Raw genomic sequence first — 22727 nt, forward strand, 5'->3', positions numbered from 1 at the left:
CCACCTTTTTTCCTAAATAGCCCTAATCATGCCAGAATTACTATTCTTCATGTTTCCTATCAATATATCCTGATCAGCTGTCTTACTTTCCACTCTACAAATTCTCTGCTATGATATTTATTGCAGTTTCCAGGCTGATTTACTTTTATCTTATAATAAGCACAGACTAGCTGACCTAGTGTTGATGGCAGTTTCTCAACTTTTTAAAATATTTCCAGTTTGTTTTACAAATCTAATTTTTATGATACAGCAAACAGACACTGTTAGTTTAATTTTGAACCAAACCTTCTTGCAGTGTGTACAGGATTTATTGGCTCTTTGAGGTTCAGTTGATGCAGCTTACCAATCATGAAGGGATGGAAAAACACATTTTATTTAGTCTTGGAGTATGTACTCTGCCATGGAGTCATTATCTATATTTTTATAGTTTATAAAGTATCACTCTATATTGCAGGAACTAAATATTTTGGGAGGTGCATGACTGCAGAAAACACCATATCTATTTGTCTTCCTCTTTTTTGCTGAAAGTCATCAAATCAAAGAATTATAAAGCTTGAAGGGACCTAACAGAAGAAGTGTCACTGGGATCTTAATAGCTGTTCATTTAACCTGGTGGTTCAGGTAGTTCTGGATAAATTTATGATGGGAGGGGGGAAGGAGAGAAGGAGGGGCTACTGTTTTGGTAGAATGTTTCTTTTAATATCTGAACAGGCTGAGCCCAAGTTGGGTGGACCTTGTACAAGGTCAGCTGGAAAAGAACCCTTGCAGGGTACAGGAAGTTTGTGAAACCTTGCAGTACCCCAAAATCCCATGCTGATGGGGTCATCACAAGGTCCTGGGTCTTTTCCAATGTGACATTAAAGCACAGAGCCTCTGCACTAAAGTGGGTTCACTCACCATGCTCACAATTCTGGAGAGCAGCTAGTGTCCATGCTGTGTGGGGGATTCTGGCAGCTATGCTCTGAAAAAGTACCTTTTTTTCATGCAACCTCTATGAAATATTGGTTCAATCCAAAGGGGTTAGACTAAGAAAGAGTGGGGCTGTGGGTAAGAGAATAGCAGGATAATTGAAGAGGCTGGAGCTGCTGTTAAGTTACCAAGGGACTGCTCAGGCCCTTGCCAACTTGGTCTAGGTATAATTCATATATGTGTGTGTTGGAGGAAGGAATCCACATAGTGAACCCATGTATATGCCATTGAATTGACATTTTATTCTAGAGTTTTGAAGATTCTGCATGTGGAGCAGATTCTTCTAAGTTATGGATTTTCAACCCAGTTGGGGAAGATAACTTGGATTTTGGTCTGGATTTGAATTCAAAAGGACAGTCAAACTTTGCAATTCTGCAAGCAACTTCTGAGTTGGTGCTGTCACCCAGGACTTGGGTGCACAAATGGTAGCATTTGGATGTTGTTCTAATTGCTCATGTTGTCTGTTATGCAACAGTAAATAAGAAGAGACTCCATTTGTGAAATTGTGTTTGCAAGGTTCATCAAGAGATATCTAAGTAAAGAAATAGCCCGAAAGAACTTAAAAGTGTTACATTTACATTCTCCATGTAGCACTAGAGAGGGTCCTAATGTTGGCTTTCACCAACAATTCAACTAGACATATACAGTGGTGCCTCCCTAGACAGTTACCCTGCATGACAGTTTTTTCGCTAGACACTGACTTTTTGCGATCGCAAAAGTGATTCCTACGGGGGAATTTCGCTGGACAATATTTGGTCCTTGCTTTGCAAACCAATTTTCGCTAGACAATGATTTTGACAGCTCCCTCTGTGCTCGCAAAACGGGTGTTTTCGGGACCTAAGCTTTGCAAGACAGCAATTTAAACAGCTGATCAGCGGTTCACAAAGCGGCTTTCCTATGGCCGATCTTTGCTAGACAACGACAATTCTTTCCCATTGGAACGCATGAAACAGGTTTCAATGCATTCCAATGGGGAAATGCTTTTTGCTAGATGATGATTTCGCTAAACAGCGATTTCAGTGGAACGGATTATAATTGTCTAGTGAGGCACCACTGTAAATCCTACACACTGCTCTTGTTTATCTATATCACTTAGAAAGAGCAACTTGTAACATAAAATGAAACTGTGGTGCTCTAATTGAATGAAGAAGATCTGATCAAAATATTATCATTCCTAAAGCTGGTCTGGAATCTATCCCACCATTAGAGAAGTCTGCCCAATTAATATAACAGCATCATTTGGAAAGAGATGCTATTGTAGTTCATTTAGATGACAAAGTCAAAGTTGTCATTGTTTTCTCTCTGTAATTTATATCCAAATTTCTTGTTCCCATTATGAACTGACACAGCTAAATTAAAGTATGATTTATGTATGGGGAAGAATAGGAATGAAAAGCAGCAACTACACAATTCTCACTGGAATATTTCCCTTTTTTAATTCTGTTATAAAACATCTTTTCCCATCTTTTAATGTAAGTGTTCTCTGAAAATTGCCTTTTTGTTACATTATAGTCACTAAAACGCCACGTGGAAAACTGGAGAATCGGTTGGTTGTGTGCTTTGAGATGTTTAAATTCTGGCATATTTTTGGAACAGATTTCTCTTGAAGACAAAGTCAATAGTGGTACTGTGTTTCCCCAAAATAAGACAGTGTCTTATATTAATTTTTGCTCCAAAAACCCATTAGGGCTTATTTTCAGGGGATGTTTTATTTTTTTCATGTACAACTATCTATATTTATTCAAATACAGTCATGTCATCTTCTTCTGGTTGCTGCACAACAGTGGAGGGCAGGGTTTCATTTAACTGGGCCTTATTTTTGGGGTAGGTCTTATATTACGAGCATCCTGAAAAATCATAGCAGGGCTTATTTTCAGGTTAGGTCTTATTTTCAGGGAAACAGGGTAATTAAAACTCCCAATCTGTGGCAGACCTCACAAGCTCCACTTATCAGAGCCACACACTCCCTTTCTCTTTCTCTCTCCCCACTTGGCCAAGTCCTCTTTTCAACCTGTGGGAGCGCGCATGAAATCAAGCATGGGAGCCTTGTCTTTCCTGTCCTCCCCCCCTCCCTCAATGCCTCCCATCATTCCAGTTCCCTGGATGTTTGGCTCCTTTTAACCCTTTCTCAAGCCCTCCCTTCCTCTTCTCCTTCCCATTCTCTAAACATCCCTGGTGCCACTTCCTCCAGAGGTGTCTCCACTGCCCCTGCCTCCTCCGCTGCCGGGAGGCGCCATGGTGGTGGCCTGCATTCCTCCAGCAATGGTGCCCGGGCTGAGGCTCCCATTGGGGCTGACAGGAACTGGGTTCATTCTGAGGGAAATGACAGTGGTGTTGGTGGCTGCGACGGTAGCAATGGAGGGGAGCAGCCTAGGTGTGGAGGGCAGTGAAGGCCTGAAGCCAGTGAGCCCGGTTGAGTAGAGGGTGGCGGCAGCAGCGGCTTCAACATGGCAGTGACCCTGCCAGCGACACCAAAGAGGGAGCCGAACAAGATGAAGGTTAAAAGAAGTTCTAAGTCTCTCTCAAGGACTTGGAGCATCCCAGTGAGTCCTTAGCGGAGGGTGGAGTTTCACTTAACTAGGGCTTATTTTTGGGGTAGGGCTTATATTAAAATCATTTTAAAAAAATTATAGTATAGGGCTTATTTTCAGGGTAGGGCCTATTTTTGGGGAAACACGGTATGGATAGTGTTCACTACAGAAATGGATTTCTATGATGTCATTATAAGAAATGGCCACTAGAGAGGGCCACATACCACTCTATGTATAACGTTCACTATTAAAATAGTGTTCACTCTAATCTGTGTTTTCCAGCATCTGTTGGAGGTGGCTTGGAACCGATCCCCCTTGGGTATGGGGATCCTACTGTATTCTGCAAAAATGGAAGGTTGTTTTGCAGGGTTGTTGTTACATAAAACTGGGCCTCTACCTTGCTCCGTCTCTGTGTTCTGTGTTATCCCAAATCTGGGACCTGAAGGGGCTTGCATGTTCTTAAAATTAATGTTTTCCTCCTTCCAGAATAGAATTGCCTCAGATAAATGTGCCTTGACCATCACACTTGAAAATTAAGCCTGCGTTTATCATTCACTAGCCAATCACAAATAAAAGCACACTAAATGCAAAATACAAAGGCAAGAAAGATGTCACCTTATGAAAGAGAAATAGTTTTCACCAGTTGGCAGAGCACCACTGAGAAAAAAGAAGGCAGCTTTTCAGGCTGCCATTCATTTCTTCCTTTAACTCCATTACTGATGCTTCTTGGTTAGCATCTTGTTCTGCAACTCCTCCAGTGCAATGCAAGTGATGGCACCGGGTACAGCAATTGCCACTAATTAAAGAGTTTCATTTTTCAAACTGGTTTGTGTTTGACCTCCTCTCATTGCATGTGAGCTGTGCACAACCCAAAATCAAAGTTGGAACTAATTAATATCAGCAATCTGCTGCTGCTGACATAACTTGTACAGACAAAACTATGGACTAGGCTATGAGCCTTTTTATCTTTTGCATTTGCCTGTCACTTTCAATTGCTCTTCTCATTCCTATTCATGAGAGTGAGACATCTTCCTTTTAGTGATCCTCACCTGTAAGAGAAGGTATCTCCTGTTGCTCTCACTGAGAGTTTATGCAGCTGCAGGAACAATTTTGGGCAGTGTCTGCCAGAGATATTGGCAAGTCTTTGGGTCCGAGTCCCAAGTCTGAGTCTGAGTCTTTAGTCCCAAGTCTCAAGTCCAAGTTCCTGTTAAAAATAAGCACCCCCCATAAAAAAGGGAGGGAGTGGGTGGGTTCTGAGTTGTGAGATGAGTCCGAGACATTGGGAAAAAAGACAACAACCTGAGTCAGGTTGCTGGTCTCCTATCCCTGATTTCTGCACAGCTAACGTGCCATAGCTGCTGCCTCACTGAATAGAATTTCAATAATTAGAAGCATTGGATTCAGTAATTGGAAGCACTGTTTGTATCATGGTGTTTGCTGCCCATCAATGAGGCAGCCCTATGTTTGTTGTGTAGGTGTGTCACAAAGGGCAAATACACTCACTTTATGGAGGGACCTTTTGTGCTCTTTATAGGACACACACACACACACACACACACACACACACACACACACACACAAAGATATGCAATTTGCTTTCCTGCTGGAGGAAAGATGTTGGGAGGGTTAACAATCCACAGCCTGTATGAACAGGTCAAGACAACTGGCTTCATCAAGGTCCAGTAAGTTAACGAGATTGCTCTGTGAGTACCTGGAAGTCTAGATGCACATTTCTTCTCCTTTCAAGCCTTTTATGGCTACCATGAGGAGAAAAACGTGCACCTATATTTGTAGGGACTTTGGGATGGACCGAGAGAAGGCTTTAGGAATTACTGGTTATGGCTCATCTCCGCATCCTTAATTCTCAAACTTGTTGCTATCCTCTGAAGATCCCGGCCACAGAGAGTGGCGAAACGTTAGGAAGAACAACCTTCAGAACACGGCCAAAGAGCCTGAAAAACCCACAACAACCATTAGATCCCGGCCGTGAAAGCCTTCACGAATATATTGTTGCATTCACTTTCTATTACTTTACTCCACATGTAGGATAAAATAAGACATACCCACAGACTATGTTCTCTGTCAGTTATGTTCAAGAACTCATCTATTCTTGAAGTACCACAAATAGACAATACAAGACTGAGGGCGAAACCCTTGTTGGCAAAGACAGAGTCTAATGGCACTGTGCCCAATCCTGGGATTGTAATTAAGTGTGCTAGAAATTGACAGCAGGGGGCCTTCCACAGCACAAGGAGATAGTGAGTGCTTTGTGAAAATTCAGTTGAAAAGACAACCACACATACAATAGGCTGTTGTCTATGCTGTAAAATTGAATAGATTTTGGGCTAAAATTTCAGAGTTTTTGGTGAAGACTCTTAGAGATGCAACAAATGGGCCAATGATTAATCAACAGTCTACTACACTACCTTGACCTCAATTTTAAATGTAGCCGGCAGTTTAGTATGATGAAATGCGAAATGAATAGGGGAATGAAAAGTCTAACAGCTTTTATTGGCACAAAGATAATCTGACCAAACAATTAAATGCTGGAAATGAACTTCCATTGACCATAATTTTTTTAAAAAAAAAAACACAAATCTTGAAACGTACACAATTTTAGCCTGATACTGTCATTCATTTTCAGGAAAGGCTTAACAAAGCAAACCAAGCCCATTTACATTTTTTTAAAAAAACAAGACACCATTCCCCTGAAATTAGATTTTTGTTGGCTAAAAGCAGACAATTAAAACACGTTCTCTTTTGCAGATGGAGCAAAGTAAGCAATAATAGAACCTTAATAGGATTTTCCTTCGCCAGAGGGGTGTGAGGTGATTTTATTTTAACTATAATTAATGGTCATGTAATGGTGATAATGAGCTGAAATGAAAGCACAATAATGAGAAGATATTTCCATTTGTGTCTGTGATGGGGAGAGAGGAAGTTGGAGGACAAAATGAACAAAGACCTGTTTTTGTTTTTTAAGTGTGTGCCTATGACAGACACACACACACTCAGTTCACTAGGCTTAAACCCGATCTGCATTTTGTGAAGCAAAAACAGATTCAAAGCAGTGGTTCACACTGTGGTCTGGAGAAACCAAGAATGCTGTGGAAGCTTATAAGGGCTGCTCTGTGAGAAAGGTGGGGTTGGTTGGCAAACTTCCTTGGAAGATAATCTATCCAACATGACTGATCATACGCAGTAGCTCCTGGCTACCTTAAATCTGCCTTAACTTCACATGGCATAACAGATTTGCTATCTCTCAAATTCTTTGCATTAAGAGCACACGAATGCTCAGAGTAGAGATGGGGGTGGTCCTCAACCTTGGGCCTCCAGATGTTCTTGGACTTCAACTCCCAGAAATCCTGGCCAGCAGAGGTGGTGGTGAAGGCTTCTGGGAGTTGTAGTCCAAGAACATCTGGAGGCCCAACGTTGGGGACCACTGTATTAGACTACATTAAATTAGGCATCCTTTAGTCTCAAGAGACTATGGTAATGGGCTCTGTATGGAGGACCTGGAACAGCATCCAGTGTGGCTGAGGAGGCCAATTCAAGAGTGAAAATCCCTTCCACACTGAAGACAAATACAATCTGTACCCCGTCCAGCTCCCTGATTTTGCTGGTTTCGGGACTGCCTCTTGGCCTCGGCCTGCTAGACAAGGGTCCCTTCAAAATGGGAGAGGCCATGATGCACCACCTGCCTCCAGGCTGAATGCTTAGACGTCAAGGTTCCCCATCTACTGAGGTCCATCCCTAAGGCCTTCAGATCCTGCTTGCAAACATCCTTGTATCACAGCTGTGGTCTCCCTCTGGAGTGATTTCCCTGCACTAATTCTCCATACAGGAGATCTTTTGAAATCCAACCATCAGCAATTCTCATGACATGCCTGAGCCAATGTAGATGTCACTGTTTCAGTAATGTAAGCATCCTAAAAATTCCAGCTCATTCTAGGAGGGAGGTGAGTCCATGCCCTGGCCCATGGGCCAGGTAGTCATATATGAATACCCACACAGAACTGGCTCTGGCCCAGTGGGGCCAGACTGTACACTCATGTGGCCGGAGGCAGGGGCAGCTCTGCTCTCCCATCCAATCACTCCAGAACTCACAGCTGGCTATCCACTCATGAGCCTGTCAGGGAGACTCAGCTTCCCTCCTTCTGCCAGGAGTGGAGAGCTGACCGTGAGCTCCAGAACGATTGGGAGGGAGAGAGGAGCCAGCTGATCCCAAGCCAGGCTCTAGATGGCCTTTTTTTTTAAAAAAGGTCAGCACTAGAGATGGGCACAAACCATATGTTTGTTTACTGGCCAAACAGGCATTTGCTGTTCAAAACCCCAACTGCTCTGGTGGGCGCCCATTTGGAGGCAGCATTTGGCTTCCCTGCCTTGCCTTGGAGGAAGCAGTAAAAGAGAAAGAATTTCAACTGGCAAGAAATTTGTTTGGAGTACTTCTTAAGGCAGAGTAGAATTATTTAAATAAATAAATAAATAAATAAATAAATAAATAAATAAATAAATAAATAAATAAATAAATAAATAAATAAATAAATAAATAAATAAATAAATAAATAAATAAATAAATAAGAGTTGATATGAAACAATAGAGGAGGAAGGAACATTACACCGTTGCTTAGGCTAGGATTGTGGGGAAAGACAAACAAAGAAAACAAGGAAAGTTTTGATCTCGTCAGACAAACATGGGAGGATAATGATTGCTGTGGATCCCTTAACGTAAACATTTTGAATAGCACACTTAGTGTATATGAGTCAAAGCTTCAGACTAAGAAATATTGCATCAGCATTGTTAATCCTTAAGAGGAAAGTATTTCATTAGGTTCTATGCACTATTCATACTGTGCTGTCCTTCATAAAACCAAGACTGCCTCTGATAAGTAAAAGTATACAACATACATTAGGAACTATAATAAAAATAATGGAACGTCACACAATTTCCTCATTAAAGCATTTGACATTTGAAGCCAGCCACTGCCGCTCAAACATGCTTGTCTGCTATCTCTTTCCTGCAGGCACATGTGCCATCAAAGGCAAACATTAACAAACTGACATCTGACCTTTTATTTTCTCGCAATGCTTTGTCTCCTTTCTTCCACGTGATGGTAGGTTTGGGAGAACCTTGCGGCTTGCACTCGACAGCAACTTCCTGGCCCTTAGTCACAATGATTATTTTCTTCAGCTGACTTGGGGGGAAAGTTGGAGCAGACGCTGTAGGAAAAAAAATGTCACGCCATTAACAGTTTAACTAAACTCCTCCATGGATAATTTCACAAATTTCACAATATCCATTTCTTTCTTCCCTTCTTTCTTTTTGGTTTGGATGAATAACCTTAGGAAAAATCCTACGGCCAATAGGAAAGAACGAAAAGCAATACAGAAAATGACAATTAAATCAATTAAGACTGGTCATAAATTTTCAAAGAACTGGTTAGCATAAATGTCCTGGAAATATAATGTTATAATGTTACGCTATGTGCTATTGCCATTGTGCTTAAGCTAACCAGCCTTTGAAAGTTTATGACCAGTGTTAATTAATATAATTGTCATTTTCTGTTTTGCATTTCATTCTTTCACGCCCCTACGATTATAACCTATTTCTAGAGAAAATTTTATTCCACACAGCTGAAATAGTGAGCTATGCCAACGAAAGTGGACACCAAATTAAATTTGTTCTTCTTAGAAGTTGTCTGTTGTTTTAGTCTGAGTAGAAGAGCCTCTGAAACTTGTGGCTGCTTTTTACATGATGAAGAACATGATCAAGAAGCTTGGATTTCAGGGTTATGAAGTACATGCAGAAATTTCCATGTGCAGCATGTAGTTCTGGAGGGCAACAGCAGAGGGCGATAGAATGCCTCTCCTTTGCTTAAACATAGAGTTTTAAACACCTGCACAGTCCTAATAGCAATAATTACATGTCATCACATCAATTTTGATGTACAGGAATTTCTAGGTAGAGAGTACTCAGAAGTAGTTAACATGCCCTCTTCTTCTGGGGCATCCTGGAACTGTGCAGCTTGCCCGAGGCTATACTGGTTGGCTGTTCCCCTAGGAGGCACAGTGGGGAATCGAACACCCAACCTCTGGCTCTGCAGCCAGATAGCTAATTCACTGAACTATCCATGCCTCCAGTCTTTTTAAAAAAAGAGTAGAAACCACTGAAAGAATAATAAAAGCAGGGTGGAATGTGTGAGCTACCAAGTATGCATGTACATATGGAGGTAAACGCAGACCCATCTTTGATTGCATCCACTTTTTAATGTCCAGATTAATGCAAAAGGCCTGAGATGAAACTACAGTTCCTAAATTTGACTTATCTGATTTGTTCTGACACTCAGACACAATAAACTATTTGTATAGAACTGAACAGAAATGGGTGGAGATTTTCCCTTCAGTTCATTTTCAAAATAGGGATTCGCTAAAATGTTGAAGAAATTGACAGGTTAACAACTGGGTGCAGGGTTTTGAGTGCTTATTTCCTGAACATCTGGCTTTGTATCCCTTAGATTTCAGTTATATTTGTGCTGAACTGAAAGCCTGTTTCTCACTTGTGTACCCATATATTGAAAAGCACTGAGTTATTCCTAGAATATTCTTTGACATGCCTTGGCATTTCAGTCTCCTGAGAGTTAGCAGTGGAATTAACGGTGTGGCTAGGTTGGTGGATTCAGATTGGATGTCACATACTGTATTCTGTTTGCATTTCTTGAATCCATTGAGAATTCCAGCACCCCTCCCCTCGATGGGGACAGCCTATGGTCCCCAGTGAGTGAAGCTGACAGTACACTGCTTCTTGGTGTTATGGTTCACCCCAAAACTGTGCAGAGTATTCTTTTTCGTTAAAACCGATGGCTGGAAAAAATATCCCTATGCTAAAACATTAGATTCATTGGGACAATTTTCATATTTTTATTTTTTGTCTGTAAGAAATAAAATAAAATGGGCAAATATTTAAACTTGGGGAAAATTTTCAAGTGATGACACTTCTGGTGCTAATCTGGAAGCTGAGTCGTGGCAACTAACCTCACTTGGAGAATCTTCACAGATATTCTGGTGCTAATGTTGTAGAATTCCTGCCCTCTAAAACTAGTTTCATGTGAATTCTGCAACCATAAGTGACCTCAGATCTTCTATCCTTGTTCTTCAGGGCTAACAACCTATTCTCTTAATGCTAGCAGCCTAAAATTCCCAAACTTGTTATGCCACCATCTACCAGCCTTTCACAGAGATCTGCTTTGGAGAAATTCCTGGTATATCACACTATATACAGTATATCCAGTGTGTATTTTGAAGGAGAAACCATGGAACTGAATTATATACATACCCAAAATCCTCAACTCAGCACTGGTATAAATGGCTCCATGCTTGTTTTCCGCTACACACTGGTACATTCCAGCATCAGATTGATTGACACTGTGGATCATCAGTACACCATTAACCATCTCAATCCTGCTCTGTAATGGAATAGAAAAATAATTCTACAAAAGCAAACAAAACCAGGAAAAAAAAGAGTTGGGCTTTCAGCTTTAGGTGAAAGAAGGAAAAGAAAAAAACATTAATGAACTTCCTCTGCATGAAATCTGGTTTAACGAAGGCAAAGATTATGTTTTCTTTGTATTGTTCTGTTCTTTACCCTGTGTTAATGCTAAAGTGCTGTATATATTCATTCATACAACAGATGTTGCTGTAGTTATCAGCTTTCATTCTAAGGGTAATAAGAATATATCTAATAATGTGAAATAACACAGTTCTGCACAACTGACTCATTGCCATCTTCTGTCTATAGCATGATGTGAACATCATGCAGTCATCTATCATTTTCCCTGAACCTTTCTGGAATTTCTTCCTTTCCTTGTTTCATACTGTTAGGTTTTCTTCTTTTCTTTCAATGGTATCCATTTTAACATTTGCATTTCAAAGTATGTGCATGTTCCCACACATAGTTTATTTCTCCAAAGCATCCCAGAAGCCTTTTAAAGTTGTAACATAGTATGCATTTCCACTAGGAACAAGTCTTTGGAGGTGCTACTCTTCTTGAGCTTGTCTAGTTCAATGGAAATATTTTCCACCCCTAGTGTACAGTTCTGAGAAACCATGAAAACCTGGTTCTGTGCACCACAATGAGAATAAAGATGTGGGTAGAGCAGACTACTGTATTTTGTAACCCATCTCAAAAATAGCCCATTATTCTGTCCATAGGGAACACATTAAATCTCTTTGGGTGACAAAAGCAGGGGAAATGTCAAGAACTTAAGATACAATCTGTTTTTGTTTTTGTTTAGCCATTAAGTCATGTCTGATTCTTCGTGACCCCATGGACCAGAGCAAGCCAGGCCCTCCTGTCTTCCACTGCCTCCTGGAGTTTGGTCAAATTCATGTTGGTCGCTTCGATGACACTGTCCAACCATCTCGTCCTTTGTCATCCCTTCTCCTCTTGCCTTCACACATTCCCAACATCAGGGTCTTTTCCAGGGAGTCTTCTCTCCTCATGAGATGACCAAAGTATTGGAGCCTCAGCTTCAGCATCTGTCCTTCCAGTGAGCACTCAGGGTTGATTTCCTTCAGAATGGCTAGGTTTGTTCTCCTTGCAGTCCAGGGGATTCTCAAAAGTCTCCTCCAGCACCACAATTCAAAGGCATCGATTCTTCAGTGGTCAGGCTTCTTTATGGTCCAGCTGTCACTTCCATACATCGCTACAGGAAATGCCATAGCTTGGACTATACAGACTTTTGTTGGCTAGGTGATGTCTCTGCTTTTTAAGATGCTGTTGAGGTTTGTCATCGCTTTCCTCCCAAGAAGCAGGCATCTTTTAATTTTGTGGCTGCTGTCTCCATCTGCAGTGATCATGGAGCCCAGGAAGATAAAATCTGACACTGCCTCCTTATCTTCCCCTTCTATTTGCCAGGAGGTGATGGGACCAGTGGCCATGATCTTAATTTTTTTGATGTTGAGCTTTAGACAATTTTTTTTTGTGCTCTTGTCTTTCACCCTCATTAAGAGATTCTTTAATTCCTCCTCACTTTCTGCCATCAGAATGGTATCATCTGCATATCTAAGGTTGTTGATATTTCTTCTGGCAATTCCAGCTTGGGATTCATCCAGTCCAGCATTTTGCATGATGTATTCTGCATATAGGTTAAATAAGCAGGGAGACAATATACAGTCTTGTCGTACTCCTTTCCCAGTTTTGAACCAATCAGTTGTTCCATATCCAGTTCTAACTGTTGCTTCCTGTCCCACATATAGATTTCTCAGGCAATAGATAATGTGGTCAGTCACTCCCATTTCTTTAAGAACTAGCCACAGTTTGTTGTGGTCCACACAGTCAAACAAAGGCTTTTGCATAGTCAATGAAGCAGAAGTAGATATTTTTCTGGAACTCTCTGGCTTTCTCCATAATCCAGCACATGTTAGCAATTTGGTCTCAAGTTCCTCTGCCCCTTCGAAATCTAGCTTGTACTTCTGGGAGTTCTCAGTGTAGCCTATCTTGTAGAATTTTGAGCATAACGTTGGTAGCGTGTGAAATGATTTTGGTGGGTTATAAATTGGAGAAGGCTGGAACAGATGGAATTAACTAATGTTGCTGTGCATAGCTGCTACTGCAGAACTCCTGTTGTGCAACGATCAAACAGAGTTCCAAAGGACTTTGGTGAACATCTAGTTCAACCTCTGCTGAAGGCAGGGTCCGTGATACAGGATGTGGCTACAAAATGCCTGGCCGACGGTCATCCAAACTCTGTCTAAATAGCTCCAGCAACGGGAAACTGAGGACTGTCTCAAGCAGTGTGTTCCACTGCTAAATGACTTGCACTGTTAGGATATTTCTCCCAATGGTAGATGATATTTGCTGAAATTTCTGGCTGTCAGTTTTAGTCCTGCTGTCTGCAGCAACAGCGAACAAGCGTAGCCCTACTTCTGCATTAAATTGTGTTCAACAGAAGAATGTGTATTTAAGTAAGAGCTAAAGGAATAGATACTTTGACATATTAGCAATACTTCATCCCACTTGAAAATCATGGATTTTAAATATATATCAGCTATTAAGGGCTTTATAAATAATTTTGGACAAAATCCTGTTGCATATGGCAGGAAGAGAACTCACATCAGTAAATTGCTGCTAATTCAGAAGTGCCCACTTAGATTCTGAGTCATATGTCAAACCATTCAATTGGCCAACAGTATGGTATCCAAGTGGGGACTCGTTAATTAGCTGCAATTTGCCACTGCAAGTAACTTCCTTTCCTTTCGGCCAGTATAAGTATGCAATAGTATTTGGGCTATTCAGTATTAATTTATGGCTATGTTCCTCTTCCTGTGAAATAATATATTGGCTGAAATCTTGTTACTCTTTTACACATGCAAAAGGTAGAGCAACATTCAATTACCTTTAGCTGACAATTAACGAGTCCCAAGTATATGCAAAGCCAGTAGACGTAGATGCCCCTGAGACTTACAGTTACAATTCTTTGTGTTGTTCTGAGCGACAAATTAGTTTAAGAATGAGGGCCTGGAAGTAAAATAAAAAGACTATCTACTTACCCCTGGCCAGAGAGGTCCTCCATTTTTAAGCCAACGATAGGTAGGCCTGGGCTTCCCGGTTGCTTTACATTCCCATCGAAGCTGATCCCCACTGTCTAACTGCGTATCATTCAGCTTCTCTGACCAATGTGGGTATGCTGACAATAAACAACAAAAGAAGATCACAATGATGAATATTGCTGAAAATGTAGCATTTATTTAATTGAGGAAATGTCCGTGGCAGATTTTAAAATATGTCCATTTTGCGAACAATGGGGTGAGAAAGAATGGCAGGCTTCAGCTAAACAGGACTGACTTCAGCTAATCAGGAGTGAAATTTGAGTCACAAGCTGTAACTGGACATTATATGAAAATGTCAAGCTGCCCTGGGTCTGCTTTGCTGAGAATGTGGATGAAGCTCTTTAGATGCCTTCAAGTAATAACACGGCAGTAAGTAAATCAGAAGCTTTCTCTACTGCAGGAATATGGAACTTCAGAGGGTCTTGGGGATAATTTTATACATCCAGGATCCATGGGGGGGGGGGGGGGAAGCATAGCTGAGCCCAATTATTCTTTTCCAAAAAGTATTTCCAGTACCAGGAATTCTAGTGGTTTTGTTTGCTTGCTTGCTTGTGGCCCGTGGGGCTTTGTGTGGCCCTGTTTCCCCCTTTTTATGGGAAAGGCAAGTGGTTTCCCCAGTTCCCCCCCCCCCCCAGTTGGAGCATATGTAGCACAGCTTCCCCAAAAGGCCTTTGAAAACCACATATGGACTGTGGTTGCAAGCTATCATCCTTGCCCTACTGGTTTAGATTAACCATGGTTTGGTGTAACTATAGGCTATGGTTATCCAACTGAGGTTAGTACAACCAAGTTCAACAGAATATGGCTGCAGTTAATCTGAAGCTGAGGTTCATCTAAAACAGGAGCAAAATCATCTGGGCCCCTCCTTGTGGGTGAGCTTGGCATTTGAAGAATACTTGCTAAATCCCTTACTTTTTAAATCACCCGAGTCTCCCTAATTCATGTGAGTTTCTCTTTTTATAACTAATGCCCCTTTCCTTTAAGAACAAACACATACACATAGACTAAACAGAAACACTAGCTGGTTGTTTAAAACGGTGCAGCAACTCATCCAAAAAGTGTAAAAACTCCATACAACAAAGCAGTGGCTATTATAATTTTATGCTTACTGGGCAATTTGCACAAATTTGTTTTGAGCTGATAGCACCAGCAAATATCTCATTATTTGGATGAGGAGGAAAAATGTGCAATTTTTGGTGATTTTTTTTCCAAAATAGGGAAATGTCGGGATTTACATTCCATAGCTGAGTCTAAGCAAGGTGGTCTGTGTGAGGCTGGAGGTCAAAGCCTGACCTATTCGTCTAATGCTGTTTTCTTCTTATGTCCAACTGAGGCTGCCGCCCGAACCCAAACCGAATGGACTTCCTTCTATTTTCAAACCATTATCTATGTGTATATTCTCATAGTCTGAACATGTATTTCCCTGTCTTTTGTCCCAGCTCTGAATCCCATTCTCCTCCTTAGCATAAGGTTTTAGAAACAATGCTGCAAAATTGAGACCTTAATAACTATTCCACAGATGCCCAACTCCCAAGGAAAAAAAAATCCTTCTCAAATTAATAAGGCTTAACTCATTAATCCAAAGTGCTGCAGAGGAAAGCTTTTAAATCTCTTCTGTACGGCTTTGCAGAGTATCAAGTGTCAGTGGCCTTGACATCAAGAGATGCAGAATAATATATATGGCAGGGATGGTTAGCAGCTGAGAGTTAGCGCACTGAAGGATCTGCTTTGGACAGAATAAAATCAATAATGCACTTTAATAACAGCTCTTGTGGCGGACTGAATTTAAAAATAAATCTTATAATCTTTTTGGTATTTGACCAGTCACCACTCAAAGTTTTGAGAAGCTGTGAGAGTGGAATAGCGGTTCTGCCTGACACAGGAGCTAAAAAGAATATAAATCAAGTTGATGTTTAGGATTTCCAGGTCAGCAGCATCCTATTCCCTGAGATTTCAGGACCCGAAACTGTCTCTTCTGTTGAAGTCTCATGAGATAATGGAGATCCACCTCTTGCCTTGCTTCATACAGCACAACGAATCTAATCACACACACACACACACACACACACACACCAATCTTCTTGTTCTTGGCACCTGGGGCTTCAACATGGTACAGGCACAGCACTAGAGATGGGCATGAACCGGTTTGTCCCGGTTTGTCCCAGTTCGTAAGGTGGCAGCACAGATGCTGATGCTCCCCACCTCCTCTGGCTCAAAGAGCCACTCACTGGGCCCAGCTTGATTTTTTTCCACCTCCTCAGCTAATCTCCCAGTCACAAGCAAGAGCACAGCCGCCTCTGTCCCATCCTTCTGTCTGAGTGGGAGATCAACCCATCAACCTGGTGGGCAGAGAATCCTGAGCTATTGCCAGGACTGGAAGATCAGTTGAGGAGGTAGGAAAAAAAAACAAGCAAGCTGGGCCTGGTGAGTGGCTGTTTTAGCCAGAGGAGGTGGGAGAGTTTTTTACGAACTGGGATGAACCAGTTTGTGCTCATCTCTACAAAGCACACGCAGAAATAACATTATGCTGAGCCAGTGAGCCCTGGCATCATTTGGGTCTGTGTGGATGTGTGTGTTCACACACAAAGCAAAGCTTTTATCTCCTCTACCACTCCCCACCATGAGATTTTCCTCCCCTCTGGAGATCTGGAGAAATGAAACAATTATCTAGAACTCCCACCAGCACCTGAAGACCTCATAATCCTACTGGTGTTTGGACTCCTATACACAGGGAGATGGGTGCATGCACCATCAAACCAAAGGTGATTGATTAACTGGTTAACTGATTAATTGATTGATTGATTGATTGATTGATTGACTGACTGATTGATTGTTTGATTTACACCACCCATCCGACCGAGGACCACTCTGGGCAGTTTACAAAAAACATAAACAGCATAATCAAAATACAATTTCATAGAACAGGAAATAAAAATAATGAAATACAAATAAATAATATAATAAAACACATTAAAATTCATGTGCATAAAAAAACATTTACAACATTTTAAAGGGCAGACATAATCAAATTAGGCCAACTAAGCTCAATTTACTCCACAGATGGACCTCTGAGTAGACCTGCACAGGATTGTGTGGTTTGTCTTGTGCTAGAAAATGTGGCAGTTGATCATGAATGTATGCAGATTTTTTTTCACAATTTTCCAATGTATGTATTAATTTATGCCACACTTTTCTACTAAAAATAATGCTGAAGGAGGTAATAATGGACAACCAGCATCATTACACTTTATTTTATTTCATTGAAAAATGTTAAAATTTTAACATTTCCTAATTTAAAACTGGGGATAGGGCAGGGAAAAATTTTAAAACTGGCAAATCACCACTGGATCGCTGGCAGCAGTCCCGAGCTGGCAGTGAGACTACTGCCAATGATATTCTGATTTTAAAACCTTCTCTGCATGTCCAAAGGCTCTCAAAGAATTTCCCAAGGCAGAAGGGATCCCGAGGGAGCTCAGGGAGAGAGGTTTGTTGTTGTTGTTGTTTAGTCGTGCCTGACTCTTTGTGACACCATGGGATGTAGACTGATCTTTTCCAATCCTCTTGCCACTGCTAAGTTTTCCAAACTTGCTGGTGTATTGAGTTTAGCAACAGCCTTCATCAGCCTTAAGTGGCATAAATTACACCACTGGATCTGAGCAACTACGTTCCAATATAAATGCTACAAAGCTTACACATTGAGATTTACCAGTGTTGATTTACCAAGCCCTTTCATTCAGTGACTTCTTCCCTAGCTGGGACTAGCAGACTGGATTCATCTCTTGGTTGTGCTTATAACAGTCTAGAGATGTAAATCTTTGGCTTAATTCATCCGAGGAGGTGGGACTGAAAACTTTCAGAACTCCTCTTTACAAGAGTTTTCCTGTATTTATTTGGCACCTTAGCCTTTTCTCTCCCCCCCCCCCCAAATATTGACAGAAGAGGTACAAATTATTTTTGGTGCAAAAATGTTTTGCACAAATTGCAAGTGTTCCCCAAACCCACAAAACAACAACAAAAAAGATTTCTTGTGCATTTTTTTGGCTAATGCTGTTGTTGACAAAAAAAGACTCTCTTTTCACTTCTGTATAGTAGACAATCTTTTTTTGGCGGTGGGGGGCATAAGGCATCTTGTTGTATCAAGGTAACTGGGAGTGTTTTTTACTTGCATTTAGTAGATTCCTTAGGGACGTGGTGGCGCTGTGGGCTAAACCGCAGAAGCCTGTGCTGCAGGGTCAGAAGACCAAGCAGTCGTAAGATCGAATCCACGCAACGGAGTGAGCTCCCGTCGCTTGTCCCAGCTCCCGCCAACCTAGCGGTTCGAAAGCATGTAAATGCAAGTAGATAAATAGGGACCACCTCGGTGGGAAGGTAACAGCGTTCCGTGTCTAAGTCGTACTGGCCATGTGACCATGGAAAGATTGTCTTTGGACAAAAACGCTGGCTCTATGGCTTGGAAACGGGGATGAGCACCGCCTCCTAGAGTCAAACACGACTGGACAAAAATTGTCAAGGGGAACCTTTACCTTTTTAGTAGATTCCTTAGAATTAATGCCTGGCTGAATAAGTTTGATTTTCCAATGCACCTCTGGTGGCCTTGAACAAGCTGCACAGTCCCAGAAAAAAGGGGATAGTCAACCACTTTTGTGTATTCTCTACCTGGAAAAGCCTGAAAAGGAGCACCATAAGACAGAATGGACTTGATGGCATATTATTATTATTCAAATAAATAAGACCAAATGTGCTTATTCCAAACAAGTCCAATTGGATTCTATGTGTCCCTTCTAAATATGGGTACAATTGCTTAGGACCTCTCCAATTTTAAATCTAGTTTTACATTTTTTAATGGAGAACTGTGGCAGAAGTACACAAAAAATGAAAGACAGATGCATTCTGGTTCATGTACCATTTGGGGGAGTACAACATGGGTTGAATTGGAAATTCAAATCAAAGAAGGATAGAGACTGTATGCACTTTCTTTATCCTGTTATGTTTTATAACCCTATAAAGCATTCAGGTGTGGTCAATGAAATAGAAAGGAACATTTGTTTTGGTTAATTTTAAATCTGAGGAACGTATTTAAGGAATCCTTCAGTTATCAAAATTAAATTCAAATAACAGGAGTCAAAAAATCAAACTCAGATTAATATTATTCCCCGAGCAAAAGTAACAATGGGCAAGACTTGAAAAGGAAAAGGGGGCCCTTCAATTGTTAACCCAATTATGGCAAATTGTGAATATTAAATAAGTTTCTATGGGACTTGTGGAAAGCAGCTCAACGAAAGAGTGCTTTTGTGATAAATGGACGCTGTTCATCATTTACGAGAAAACAAAAATTAATGAGAATAACCCAGTCAGCCAATTGTGCACTTTAATTAGGCATATTGGAGAACATTAGGTTTGCTCGGATAAGGTGTTAAAGTCCGGAATGTTTTGTTGGCAGGTAATGACTAAAACGCGAGGAGAATTATGATAAAATCAGTTTGACAAGCACACACAAAAAGTTTAAAAGGATTTTGAGCTTGTATTGCTGAACATGATTCGAAAGCATGACATCTTCAGTTCAGGCTGCAATATCATCCCTCCCTGCTAGACGATGGCCAACTGTTTTCTAATTGACCCAGTCCTTGCCAGCCTCGGGTGTTGACTCCTAGAGGAGCCTGTAAAACATCAACAAGGAATCACGCTTTCTCTGCAAGGGCACCCTCTGTGTGAGAATGCACTGTCATAGGAATTATGCCAGGTGCTCTCCCTTCAGGCCTTTCAGAAGCCCCTGAAAATGGAGCTTTTTGGTGAGGTCCTCCTTAGTTAATGGGGCAGCGGAGGAAAGACAAGAAGAATTTTGACTCATGGAACTGCTTATGGTTATTTTTATTGTTGCATATTTTGATATATGCAGTTATAATTAGTTAGAGGTTTTTGTCATAATTTTATAATGTATTTTGTTTTCTGTATTTTGCGGTACACCGTCCAGAAGAGTGGTTTTGCTAGATGGGTCATATAAAAATCTAATAAATAGATAAGTACTGTACATAAATACACACTGCCCTCTTAAGGGCTGCAAACTCCTATCTCTCTAACCTGGAAGGCCACACCCATTCCCATGAGCCACACCCACCAATTTCTTTCTTTCAATTGACCTCTAATAGCTGAATTTGTATTTAAAAAATGTTGGAAGGCAGGGATGCTGGAAAGTCCGCAAAACATGGACATTTCCCCCCAATGCTTCCTAGAGGCCACATGGCCATTTTTTTACTCCCCTCCTCCAGGATTTTCTTTTATATTTTAATTTGTGGGATTTGCGTTGAATGCTGTTGGGGCAAGGGATGTTAGGGCACACATTTTGCCCATGCTTATTCTACAGTGGTCCTGCTTGTGATTTTGTAACCCAGAACTGAAGACAGTTACACACAGTGAATAGGTGCATATTTATCTCCAGATTATTTTTGATAAGAAATTTGCCAAATTTCCCTGGTATACAGAAACAATATAAAGGTTTTTTTTTTTTTAAATGAAACGGATGCCTTCTAGCTTTGGTGGCCTAAAAATATGAATTTTTCCAGTCTTCAGCAATGAATGATTTGTAATGAGTGGCTTCAAACTCTGAACTTACTTTGCGGGTTTCCCGGAAGCATTTTCTGCTACTCTGGGAACCAGAGTGTTAGACTAGAATCACAGAATAACTGAGTTGGAAGGGACCTATAAAGTCATTGAGTCCAACTCTCTGCTCAGTGCAGGAATCCATATCAGAACAGATCTGACAGATAGTTGTCCAATTTTTTCAAGTGCCTCCAGCATTGAAGCACTCAGCACTTCCCAAGGTAATTGGTTCCATTGTCATACCACTTTGACAATTAAGAAGTATTTCCTGATATTCAGCCTAAATCTAGCTTCCTGTAGCTTGAGCCTATTATTATGTGTCCTGAACTTTGGGATGATCAAGATCCTGTCCCCCCTCTGTATGACTACCTCTCAATTATTTGAAAAATCGTATAAGACATAAGACATAAGACATAAGAAATTTATTTGTCATTGCGCTCACAAGTGGGTGCAACGAAATGAGGTGCTCTTCCCCAAGGTAAAACTGGACAACACTACAAAAAAAAGTTAAAATATATCATCTCTCCCTTCAGTCTTCTCAGTCTAGAATGGCCAGGTCAGATCTAAGGACCCTTCTTACGTTCTTACATTGCTGGTTTTGAATAATTCAGATGGGACCATGGTAAGATCCAGTCCTTCAGAAGAATGTTCTCTGCCCTGCACAAACTACATGTGGGCAACCTCAAATCTTCCTAGAACCATCTGAAACCTTCAGCCACTCTTTGATAGAAAGGTCAAGGTGGAATTGGTTCTCTGAAGTTAGAAATGCTGGAAAGCCACATTTGTTCTTGGCTATGAAATCAACAGATTCTGGACAGTGGTAACAACAAATCACAGGTGACCAAAATGACATGGTTGGAGAATGTGGACTTCTCAAAACAAGACAGCAAGGCAGGCAAGGCAGGCATCACAGCCCTGGCAAAATTGAACGTGAAGTGTTTTTTTTTGTCACTGGCAGGGATGACTGTCAAGCCAAGTGGCTGAGACAGACGCGGTGATCCCTTCCAAAGTGTCAGCTGTACTGGACAATCATGGTGCATCTGGTTGTCAGCGTTAGGGGAGGATGGGAATCAAACCAGCCTCTGATTACATGAGAGCAGACAAGCGGCCTCAGTAAATTCTGGGCATTCCCCAAAGCGTTGACAGTGAACTGGATCAAATTCAGCTGACAAACTGAACCTGATGAAGGCAGACAGAAAAGCTAGTACTAAAGTATGAATACAGATCAGAAGATTCGCTTGAATGAGAGCCATAATCCCATCACCTAGTCTGAAGCTGCCCAAGAAACATCATTTCTCTTGCCAGGCAAAATCCAAAGGGGAGTGGGGAACTTTTAAAAAGACAATAACAAGTGGCATCTTAAAGACTAACTATTCTATTTTAATGTGAGCTTTGGTGGATTGCACCCACTTCTTTGGACACAGAGAATAAAATGAAATACAGTGGTGCCTCGCTAGACAGTTACCTCGCAGGACCGTTTTTTTCCCCGCTAGACATTGACTTTTTGCAATCACTATAGCGATTCACAAAACAGTGATTCCTATGGGGGAATTTTGCTGGACAATGTTTGGTCCCTGCTTCGCAAACCAATTTTCGCTAGACAAGCTTTGCAAGACAGCTATTTAAACAGCTGATCGGCGGTTTGCAAAGTGGCTTTCCTATGGTCGATCTTCGTTAGACAACGACGATTCTTCCCCATTGGAATGCATTAAACATGTTTCAATGCATTCCAACGGGGAAATGCTTTTTGCTAGACAATGATTTCACTAAACAGCAATTTCAGTGGAACAGATTATCATCGTCTAGCGAGGCACCACTGTACAGGATAAAATACCAAATTGACAAGTAAAACATTCAAAACATGTGTTGGCTCCAAGTGTCTTGCATAAGTGGTTATGTCTCCTGTGCAGTAATTTGTGGCCTACGTTTTGTGCTAAGTTCTTTTGTAAACATTCCTAGAGGAGACAGAAAACAGATAACCAGGCAAGAGCAAAAAAGATTGGGGGCAGAAGGGGTGGAGGG

The 22727-nt window shown here is 41.2% G+C and overlaps 1 protein-coding gene across 4 annotated transcripts in view; it reads right to left on the reverse strand.

Annotated features, from left to right (window-relative positions):
- The window catches only part of CNTN5 (contactin 5), a 590502-nt gene that overhangs the window by 147465 nt on the left and 420310 nt on the right, over positions 1-22727 (reverse strand). For all 4 annotated transcript variants that reach the window (XM_078390096.1, XM_078390094.1, XM_078390095.1 and 1 more), the window contains exons 10-12: positions 14049-14185; positions 10834-10963; positions 8570-8720 (exon numbers count right to left, since the gene is read on the reverse strand). In XM_078390096.1, the coding sequence (XP_078246222.1) occupies positions 8570-8720; positions 10834-10963; positions 14049-14185 (418 nt within the window). The remainder of the gene's footprint in view (positions 1-8569; positions 8721-10833; positions 10964-14048; positions 14186-22727) is intronic.

Source organism: Pogona vitticeps, chromosome 3 (genome assembly GCF_051106095.1).
Source record: "Pogona vitticeps strain Pit_001003342236 chromosome 3, PviZW2.1, whole genome shotgun sequence".
Classification (NCBI taxonomy): Eukaryota; Metazoa; Chordata; class Lepidosauria; order Squamata; family Agamidae; genus Pogona; species Pogona vitticeps.